The 11,489-nt window shown below is 33.6% G+C and overlaps 1 protein-coding gene across 1 annotated transcript in view; it reads right to left on the bottom strand.

Annotated features, from left to right (window-relative positions):
* Window positions 1-4,354: 4,354 nt before the first annotated feature.
* LOC123541701 (uncharacterized) overlaps window positions 4,355-11,489 on the bottom strand; it is a 28,044-nt gene continuing 20,909 nt past the window's right edge. Inside the window, exon 10 of the mRNA XM_045327235.2 lies at window positions 4,355-11,348. Within this exon, the coding sequence (XP_045183170.2) occupies window positions 11,032-11,348 (317 nt within the window). The 3' untranslated portion in view covers window positions 4,355-11,031. The remainder of the gene's footprint in view (window positions 11,349-11,489) is intronic.

Below are 11,489 nucleotides of genomic sequence, written 5' to 3'. Positions count from 1 at the left end.
AATAGCAAATTTTGGACCTTTAAGGGGCCATAATTCTGGAACCCATGACGGGATCTGGCCAGTTTTCGGAAGGAACCGAGATATTATGCCAATACAAGTTGTGTGCAAGTTTGATTAAAGTTGATTGCAAAATGTTATCTCTATTGTGTTCACAAGCCAAAAATAGCATATTTTGGCCCTTTATGGGGCCATAACTCTGGAACCTATGATGGGATCTGGCCAGTTTTCGAAACGTACCGAGATATTATGCCCATACAAGTTGTGTGCAAGTTTGATTAAAATCAAGTAAAAAATGTGGTCTAGCTCTATCGTGTTCACAAGGAAATTGTGAATGGACGGACGGACGACGTCACATGACAGGTGAGCTAAAAAAAGAATTCAATCATTTTCTTGTGCATTAGTATCCCTTCACTGTCTATGCATTGTCCCAAACTTTACCATATTATCCCTCCCCTCCCCCTCCACACACACACGCACAAACTCCACCATATTATCCCTCCCCTCCAACTCCATACCCAGCCGAAAAAAATCTTGAAATTTTCTTTCCACTTCAGGCATATATTGCCCTACTGCTTATAACCTTATATGAGTGACTACTGGACCAGTACAAAATTCGGTGAAAATTTTCAACATCTAAAATATTACTTGCAGCGTATCAAATTTTTAAACAAAGTACTTAAATATTGCTTAACGTAAACATTAAAAAAAATTGCACTCTGGTACAATATTTTATAAACATTAAGGCTGGATGGGTACATTTAATTCAAACACAGGTAGTACACTACTTAGTATTTAATCGGACAAATAAGTACATTACAATAAATTTGCTGACACAGTTATTGGGACACTGTCAATAGCGTGATCAAATTTTATTTTGGTACAAAATTCCCCATGTTTTTGCTGACGTATAATGAAAAATGAATGCAGTTAAGAATTTGCAAAAAATTAATACATGTATACGTAAAAGGAAAGGGAATTTACCCTGAGAGAATATACATAAACATTGTATCTGTTCAATGCTCTGGACATGTGATATTTTGAGACTTTTATGATACATGTACAATAGTTTTGTGCTCGGCCTAAAAGTATGTGCATCATAGCTTCTGCTCTTTATTCGGTCAAATTATACATCAAGCCTTATTGGGAATCATTATATTTTGAAAATTACTGATGACAGGTGTATTTTATGACAATCTACCACTCTTGTTTAAAGAATAGTAAAGTTTTATTGGTCTTTGAAAAAAAGGTAGTTTTAAAACTTGAAACCAATGTTTAATCTGAAATTCCTTTTGTTTAAATAAAAAAAACTCACTCAGTGATTAGTTGTTTAAATGTTTATAAATGGATTGAAGTTTAACTCTTATCATGCTGAACACGACTGATTTTGCCTTTGCGACCAGTGCAGATCATGATCAGCCTGCACATCTTTTAATAGTTAATGGTACTGTTCAAATTGAAAGATGGACAAGTTCATTATAAAAATTTAACAGGTCAGAATTTCAGACCTGTGCTTAATCTGTAATATTTATACATGTACATGTAGAAAACCTTTTTGTTGTGTAACATTTTTATGCTTCTTGAAGGGTGGCAGGAGCATATAGTCATCACACTCATTGAGAGGAAGTGCAGTGACAAGGAACCATAACTCTAGATGGTTCTTTTTTTTAGCCCACCAGAGCACAAAGTGCTCAAGGTGAGCTATTGTGACTGGTCATTGTCCGGCATGCGTCAGTGCGTCGTCCATCAACATTTGTCTTGTGAGCACTCTAGAGGCCACATTTGTGATCCAATCTTTATGAAACTTGGTCAGAATGTTACTCATGATGATCTGTAAGTCAAGTTTGAAACTGGGTCATGTTGGGTCAAAAACTATGTCAGTAGGCCAGATCAAAGGAAAAGCTTGTGAACACTCTAGAGGCCACTTTTAAGAACCAATCTTTATGAATCTTGGTCAGAATGTTTGTCTTGATGATCTCTAGGTCAGGTTTGAAACTGGGTAATGTGAGGTCAAAAACTAGGTCAGTAGGCCAGATCAAAGGAAAAGCTTGTGAACAGCCTAGAGGCCACATTTGTGACCCAATCTTTATGAAACTTGGTCAGAATGTTTGTCTTGATGATCTCTAGGTCAAGTTTAAAACTGGGTCATGTAGGGCCAAAAACAAGGTCAGTAGGCCAGATCAAAGGAAAAGCTTGTGAACACTCTAGAGGCCACATTTGTGACCCAATCCTTATGCAGCTTGTCAAAATGTTTGTCTTGATGATCTCTAGGTCGTTTGAAACTGGGTCATGTGGGGTCAAAAACTAGGTCAGTAGGCCAGATCAAAGGAAAAGCTTGTGAACAGCCTAGAGGCCACATTTGTGACCCAATCTTTATGAAACTTGGTCAGAATGTTTGTCTTGATGATCTCTAGGTCAAGTTTAAAACTGGGTCATGTGGGGTCAAAAACTAGGTCAGTAGGCCAGATCAAAGGAAAAGATTATGAACACTCTAGAGGCCACATTTGTGACCCAATCTTTATGAAACTTGGTCAGAATGAAAAGGAAAAGCTTGTGAATACTCTAGAGGTCACAGTTGTGACCCAATATTTATGAATTTTTGTTAGAATGTTTGCCTTAATGATCTCTAAGTCAGTTTTGAAACTGGGTCATGCGGGGTCAAAAAGTAGGTCAGTAGGCCAGATCAAAGAAAAAGCTTGTGAACACTCTATAGGCTACAGTTGTGACTCAATCTTTATGAAGCTTGGTCAGAATGTTCGTCTTGATGGTCTCTAGACTCTAGGTCAAGTTTTAATCTGGGTCATTTAGGGTCAAAAACTAGGCACATGGTCAAATCAAAGGCAAAGTTTGTGAACAGTCTAAAGGCTACAGTCTTTATGAAATTGGTCAGAATGTTTGTCTTGATGATCTCTAGGTTAAATTCGAAACTGGCTCATGTAACTAAGCAAGTCTTGCCATGGCTATTTCACTGATTTCAACAAATTTGAATTGGCCAACCCTAGAAATCAGAACTAGAGCAAGACTCATCATGTTTTATAAAATAGTCCATCATATTGTAGCTATTTACCCTGTTAATAATTTATTGGTCCCTACAGGTTCAAGAACAAGATATGGTAGCATCTACACATTCAGGCACATTGGAACTTCCAAAGACTCCTATAAATTTTCATTCTGTCCAAGGACTGTTAGCCAGTGGAACATGTTTCCTTGTACAGCTCATGAAGCAGCCACAATTGACACGTTTAAAACCATCGTCACTGTGCCTGTTATTGTCTCAACCATAGGATATTAAACAGAAAATATTCATTCTACTGAACAAAATTTTATTCTAATTTTGTAAAAAAAACAACCCAAAAAAACTTTTAGCACTTGCACTATAATTTCCGTATGACTGTACAAACACTATATTTTTAGTTGTTTTAAATTCACCAGCGCCTACACATAATCTTCAGTATTATGAGGGAGTGTAGTATTTAGAATATATGTAACTAAAATATCCTCAGAAATTACAGATTGTATTTAAGCTATGCTTGGTGCGAAGTTTCTGTCTGGTTTTGTATATTTTCAGCATTTTACAGTTGAAATGATGTTTTTGTATTGGTTGCATATTACAATTTCCAGTTACTGTTGTTTTCTGTTTAACATTTTAGTTTATCCATCTCCCAACACATCTCAGTTTGTGCTATGGCTAGGTATCCTTTTTTCGCTAAATTAAATTAAATGGAGAGTCAATTTTCAGCACTTTCTAACAATTTGAAAATACCTGGGCTTCAGCACCACATAGGGCCATCAGATGCCAATACATTTTATTACGTTACAGGTGCGGAAAGGATATTGCATATCCATTTACACCTTTGTTCAAATGAAGAGGTATGGGGAGACATATGCTTTGGCCAAATGCAATCTCTAGTTTAATATTCAAAGTTTGTTGGGTCACGGTGACACAAGGTCATATGGTGATTTCAAGCTGTAATGGAGGAGGAAGACCCCAGGTACCTCTCTGGACATTTTTTTTCAGGATCGAGTAGGTGCACCTGGGTAGAACTACCTACCTTCCACATGCTAACTGGACAGCTTCCTCACATGTATACCAGGGCAGGGCCCACAGAAGTGACGGGTAAGTGATCATTTTTCAGTGACCTTTACCAGTGGGCAACAGAGGTCCCTCATTTTCAGTGGTAATCTCCATCATTATGCAAAATATTTTCAGTCTGCAGTGTAGATTTCCATCTATAATGGACCTCTAACCAGTCTCTAGATTAGTTCTGAAGTGTCAACCCACAGAGCCATCTGCCACAACTCCAGTGATATTATACACATACTAATCCATGGTACAAGATAAAAAGTTTTGTATTCATATATTTAATAATTTATTATGTACAGAAGAAATGAAAACAACAACAACAAAAAATCGTGAGGTATTATACTATACCAGTACTAGTATTTTCAATTTTTTCCTGAATATTTATATACCCTCAGTGACTGCTGTATTTATCTGATTATTAAATATACAAAATGGAAGACTATTTATTGGAAAGCTTGGTTTTTAAGCAAATCTTGAACTAAATAATAACTCTTGCTGTAAAATCATTGATATTGGTGGTGGACAGATATTTTGTCACACATCTAGTAACCTAATCTTTTGTTATGGTTTTTCATTCTTAAAATACACTTTGTGCCGCCACTTTAAACCCAGTAACTGTTAAAACAAAAGACCAAAGAATAATGAAACATATAGGTAATCAATTTTTATACTGTTTTAAGGTAAAAAAGCCGGAAATGTTACTACCTAAATTTACTAGCCGATACTGCTTGAAATTTAGAGCTAGGCTTGTAGCTGTAGACATTGTATAATGAATCTGAATTGAAGGTTAATCTTGACTTTTGAAAAGAAATAGTGTCATTGAATAAAATAATATCTACCTACTGTCGTTTTTTATGAAGTACTTCCCTGTATTCTCAGCTTACATTTAATATACTAATATTGTAACCCAAAACATCTGCCTGTTTTGATAAAGAAGATTAAAAAATGTTTGTTAAAATAAATGATTTGCCTTATTTTTAAGAAAAAGTTTGATTTAAGAACACTTTATTTTCTTGCAAAAAACTCTGAATGAAGCAAACATATAAAAATTCATAAATAAAATTCATAAATAAAACATATCAACAAATACAAGTTCAAAACAATATCTTATAATACTGTAAAATCATTAATATTTGTGGATGACTAAATTTTCGTGGATTTTGTGTTTAGGTTAATCCAAGCAATTAAATCCCAATGAACCTGTAACATTTCCCATTCATTTTATTTTCAAAAGTAGAAATTCATAAAGCTGTTTTGGCCAAAACTACGAAATTTCATACCCACAAACTGACAAAGTTTACCTTTAACCTGCCTAAATTTCTGAAATGGACTGGTCCATCAATATATTTAGACAGTACCATTTATTATTCAAAGGAGTGGTCTCTGAAAATTTACTGACTGAATAGCAAACAATGCAGACCATGAACAACCTGCATTGATGTGTGGGCAGAACTTGGTCTGCAATGATGCAAAAGCAGAATCACTTGCCACCAGCAGGCTAAAGATTAAATGATTTGTTTCACAGTATAATCTTACTAAACAGATTACAAATGCAGAGCTCATTAGTCAATAACATTCAGAACATAAATTTGTATACAAATACATTTCAAACTGACTAATTTTACTTCCTGTATAGCAAGAAAATTAAAATAATTTGCAAATGTACAAACCAAAAATGCAGAAATCATTAGTCAATAACATTCAGAACATAAAGTTGTATACATTAATACATTTCAAGCTGACTAATTTTACTTCCTGTATAGCAAGAAAAAATATAAATAATTTGCAAATGTACAAACAAGTTTACAATGTCACTGACAACACTTTTATTCAAAACAAAAATATGCATAAGCTTTATAATAAACAAATAACAGAATTATAAAAATAAAGAATGACCTCAGTACAGAAAGTATAGGGGAATTTACCAATAATTGTGTATCTTTATATTTTGTCTTCAAAAAAGATTTCCACTAGCATATTTTGTCTTCAAAAAAGATTTCCACTAGCTGACTAATTATGATATTTCAAAATGTGTATCTTTTGATAGAACTTTCAAATTTTTGCACAACAAAAAAATGTAAATGAACAAAATGAAGCTGATCTGAACTAAGATACAGTAAAACACAGATTGTTCGAAGCTGCAAGGTGTTGAGCAAAATGTTTGAGTCATCCGATGTTTTGAGCTATCAAAACAAAGAAATATAATGAAAATGGGTGCTTGTGCTATGAATGCTTGAGCCGGTGGTATTTTGTTTTGTAGAATGATTATTGTTTAACCCTTTTTACATAAGGTCAAACATTGTCATCAGTAGCTATGGAAACAGGGCCCTGATTACCAAGTCTTCCAACCAACAAGGCACTGCTTTTATTTACTCCCATACTGCCCTATTTTCAGTAATACTAATAACACGGACCAACATAGGAAGTAAGAATAATTTCCATTGTATGCTCAAGATGTATTTAGTAACAAAGAAAATATGTAAATTGTGATATGAATTTCATTTTATAATGAAAAATACCCTATTCGAATACTAGTATTGTGATATGGTCATGTAAATCTTATAGTTTGCCCTATTTTCTTTGAAAATGCAACAAGAGACAGACTACTTTTGAAAAAGTGAATGAACCCAAACACCCACTACTGCTTCATTTGAATGGAAGTGGTCGCTGATATGTAATATCTGGGTTAATGTTTGGTCAAATCCATCCATAAAGGACAAAGTTAAAGACCGAGCCACATTCAATCAAGGCAGATAAATGAAAAAGTAAGAAGGGTAGATTAAGGTGTGTGTACAGTGAAACTGCCTCTAAATTTCCTCAATTATTGTGTGTTATTGTATTATTTGCCTACATTCCATACAGAAGTTTTAGAATTATGCCCTGGACAAGAGCACTCAATAAAGAGAGATAACTCAAAAAGGAAGAAAGGTAGAATTATGGTTCTTGCAAATGACACATCATCATGTAATGCTGATCATTGGTGCCTTGTTCTTTTGACAAAGTTATAGATCAGATAGGAAATCTGGAGGTATTATGGTCAAAATGTACCCATATGGTAATGTCAAAATATACTCAAAAATACCAAAATGTGCCCACCTAGTTAGGTCAAAGTGTACCCACTATTAAAATATCAAAAGTACCCCTAAAGATTCTTGCAAATAACACATCATCAAATCATGCAAAAACTTGGTGCAAAGTTTTTTCGAAATCCATCCATTAACAACAAAGTTACAGATCAGACAAGATTGGGATGCACATTCTATAAATGGAGGCGATTCAAAAAGTAAGATGGGTAGAGTTATGGCAACCGTTCTTCAACACGACACCTGACCATACCATACAGATCATTTGAGCAAAGTCTTTATGAAATCCATCCATGAATGACAAAACTACAGACCAGATACAAACTCATGATGAACAAACTGACGGACAGACGGATGCTGCAACTGCTATATTCTGCTCCCCCCCAATCCAGCCCCCAATGGGGAGGCATAAAAATAAATGCAATGAAGTCCATGTACACTCTACAAGCTGCCACTAAGATTTTCTTCATCTGTGGATTAAAAAAATGTATGGAGAAGATAATGTTTTTCATTATTAGAGGATCTATATGTAAAATGGAATCCGTGAGCAAATTGTGAACATTATGAAAAACTTACAATGGTAGTTGTCATTTATATCATAACTGCCCTATGTTTTTTAAAAATATGAAAATTATATGGTTAATGTTTTGGTGCAAAAAACTACAGTAAAATATCTTGATGAAGGTCATTTCCTTTTTAAGGAAAAAATGTTACAATAGCACTTGCTTTGTTTTAGTTGATGTTGATGGCACGATATTATGGTTATGAGAATACAATACATTAGCTGCCATAAAAAATTAGAATGTACAAAATAATGAAGCAACATCTATAGATGAAATACTGAAAAATGAAAATCTGTAACTGTTCTACTTAACTTGGTATTTTATGTGTATGTACACCTATTTTTTTCTAAACGACTTCAATTTTTTTGTGATAGAGACCTCCTGTATTTTTAACAGATTACAAGAATGTTTTCTTCAATGAATACTGGCTTAATGTCATGAACTGCTTGGGTTTTACTTTTTATTTACAATTACTAATAAATGAAAAAAATAAAATAAATGCATTTACAAAAAAAAATGAAAATTGTAATACATGCCCATTTAAAGCTTATCTGTGGTTATAGTTTTAACCATACACTATCTTAAGTAAACATTATGTAAAATTAAAAAAAGAAAGCCACTTTAAAATTATAAAATGTACAAGTAAAATTACATAAAACACAAAATATTTGTAACAATAATAAAAACAATGTTTTATATTTTGGATTCAAAATTACCTGTCAGGCAACAGATGTGTGCAAATAAATTAAAATGAGAGATGTCTGAGAAAACTGGAAATGGGTGCATTGCTACTGCAGTCCAAATGTAATAGTTGTTGTACTGGCCAGTGGTTCACATAAAAAGAGACAGCATGCATTTTTTGGACACTATTTAACCATCTTGGAACAGACACAGTGTATCTATTTATACAATGTTTACATGTATTTTTGAACACTCTTAACCGTTGTCATGCTGGAGATGATCATTTCTGACTCTGCGACCAGTGTAGATCATGATCAGCCTGCACATCTATGCAGTCTGACCAGTTTCTGCACTGTTCGCCATTCAGTCATTATCTTTTTTTGGTAAAAAGTCTTTCTTTTAACAGTCAACTGTACTGTCCAAATTGAAAGATGGACAAGTTCATTATCGAAATTAACAACATATAGCGGTGCTATAAAAATATGAGTTTGCCTGGCAGGTTATTCTGAATCTGACTATAACATATTAAATAATCAACAAATATGATACATACAGAATTGCACAAAGTCAATGTGATTTCTCTAACAAAAAAAAAAAAATAAAATAGAGTAAATGTTTTACAAACAAATATGTATTTAACATACTAAGGAAATTTATACATACAATATCTTTGATATTCTTTAACAATTATATTATTAGAACAACTCTACAAGCAATTGTACAATGTGCAATTACTGAAAACTTAGCTGCATTATCACTGATTAATAGGATCATATTGTTTTGATATTGTATGTCAAGGATTGATTAAAAATGAACATCATAGCATTAAAAACTACTGTTTTTGTCATTTTCAAGAAGTTTTTACAGTCTAAGAGTAAGGGTGTGTTAAGGAGATTGTCTGTTATTAACACAAAACATAAACCTATGTATTATGGCCCTGTAATGCATAATTAAAACACAGGAATCCATTACAATATGATGGTGCCCTTGCTCTATCATGCTAGGTACCAACCAGTCCCTCTAGATTCTGCAGATCATAAACATGCATTATCCATACATGACTATGTAAGAATTAAACTTAAAGAAATAAAACAAATCTTTTGTTCATCTGCTCTCTCTAAATAATTACCAAAAATAAGACATACAATAATATATGAGAATTATGTCATGGTTTTTAATGTATGCCAAAAAAGAGATTATAATATTGTAAAATAGAAATAATTATGGCACATAATACTTTATCAATAAACAAGATACTGTATAGAAAATACAAATGCTTTAATTTTTCAGTCAAAGGTGGTGATAAATTAGTAATAAACTATCATTTCAGGGCACAATAAATACTTGTACCTAAATGTACACCACTTTATTATATACCTACCAATTTTCTGTCTGAAATACAGAATATTAGTACAAAACCCTTTATTCAACTCCCATTGGATTGGAAAATAAGCAGTGTTGGGACTACTTGTTTTAGTCATGATGATGCAATGATGTTATCTCAATATTTCTTGCATCATGAAGTTTCAAACAAGTTTTTATTCTTATTTACCTAAAACAATAATCAATTCTGGCTAATAAAAATTTGACATATATAAAACTAGAAACATAAAAGTCATTAAAACAGTCCCTTGATCAGCTATGATACATTCAGCTCATGTGGCTTCTGCCAGGCTAAATCCTCTCAAGCGGAATATAACTTTGCAGAAAAAAAAACAATACCCTATTATATACCTGGTAATGCCAACAAGGATGTGTGTAGAGTGAATTCTGACACATCTAAAAATGTAGCAGAGTATTTTACAGTTTTTTAAATACTAAGTAGATGATTTTTAAAAATCTCAAAATGGTATTTGGCATCTTGGTTGGTTTAAAACAGAATTATATGATGAAGTACACTTCTCAGACTAATGTAAGGAACAGTTGTGTCAAATAAATTTTCAGTATTTTTTAACAATGGTAATAAACCAAAGTTCTAGGTAGCGTGTAGGAAAATGTTTCTATGATTTATCAACATTGGAAATTGTTCAGTCCTGAGGTTTGGTTTAAAAGGTCCAGGTTTCTGTGTTAAAGAAATATGAGATAGAACAATGTTTTACACAGAGATTTTGCCAGGACCGATCGATGAGTTTGAGCATAGAGAAGTAATTTGAGCAAGTAGTTCTAGCAAATGAGATTATAAAACATTCCTCAATATCTGCATACTCCTGCCATTACTCTGAGCAGAGTTTATAAATATGAGCCGCACCATGAGAAAATCAACATAGCGCGTCTGCAACCAGCATTGATTTAGACCAGCCTGTGCATCTGCGCAGTCTGGTCAGGATCCATGCTGTTCACTTCCAAAGCCTATTGGAATTAGAGAAACTGTTAGTGAACAGCATGGATCCTGCCCAGACTGCACGGATGTTGGTTTTCCCATGGCGCGGCTCATATTATGTATTCAACATCAATAATAACACAGATTGTAAGATCCAGCTTACATGCAATATGCATGTGCTATATTTAAATTTCATTTTGAATTAGATATTTCAAGTGTATTGAAATCAACCATTCAGAAAGCTGGAATTCTGAGACAATACTGGATCTGACTAGCTAAAATTTCCTAAATCTTAACCTATCATTAAGATACTATAGGCTTTCTGTAAGACGTGTCTATTGTACACTTCTGATCCACTTTGTACTGAGGAAACTTTCCCTTAAATAAATGAAATATGTCCTTTTTAGAGAACCTTAGCTTCATGTGTCCAGACTTCACTTTTGCATGTATATTTCTGTTGGTCTGAAACAGATATACCTCATCTTCTTTGAAGCAGCGGCAATGACCCTTTGTGCGGAAGACCATTTTGACTTTGCTCAGAATGTTCGGTTCCAAAAAAAGAACATCAATAATGGTTCTGGTTCCTTTAGTGCTAATATCCCTTATGTACACCGTGTACTCTGGAACATAAAGGAATATAATATGAACAGTGTGGCACTAGCGTGGGCCTGAGGTATAAAATGGTTTACCAGGACTTATTGTATTTGGGGCCTATTGTATCAAATGATTTGCCAGAACTTATATATTCTTGGCCTAGTGAA

This window comes from Mercenaria mercenaria, chromosome 1 (assembly GCF_021730395.1).
Source record: "Mercenaria mercenaria strain notata chromosome 1, MADL_Memer_1, whole genome shotgun sequence".
NCBI classification, from domain to species: domain Eukaryota; kingdom Metazoa; phylum Mollusca; class Bivalvia; order Venerida; family Veneridae; genus Mercenaria; species Mercenaria mercenaria.
This window is presented reverse-complemented; position numbering and strand designations above follow the sequence as displayed.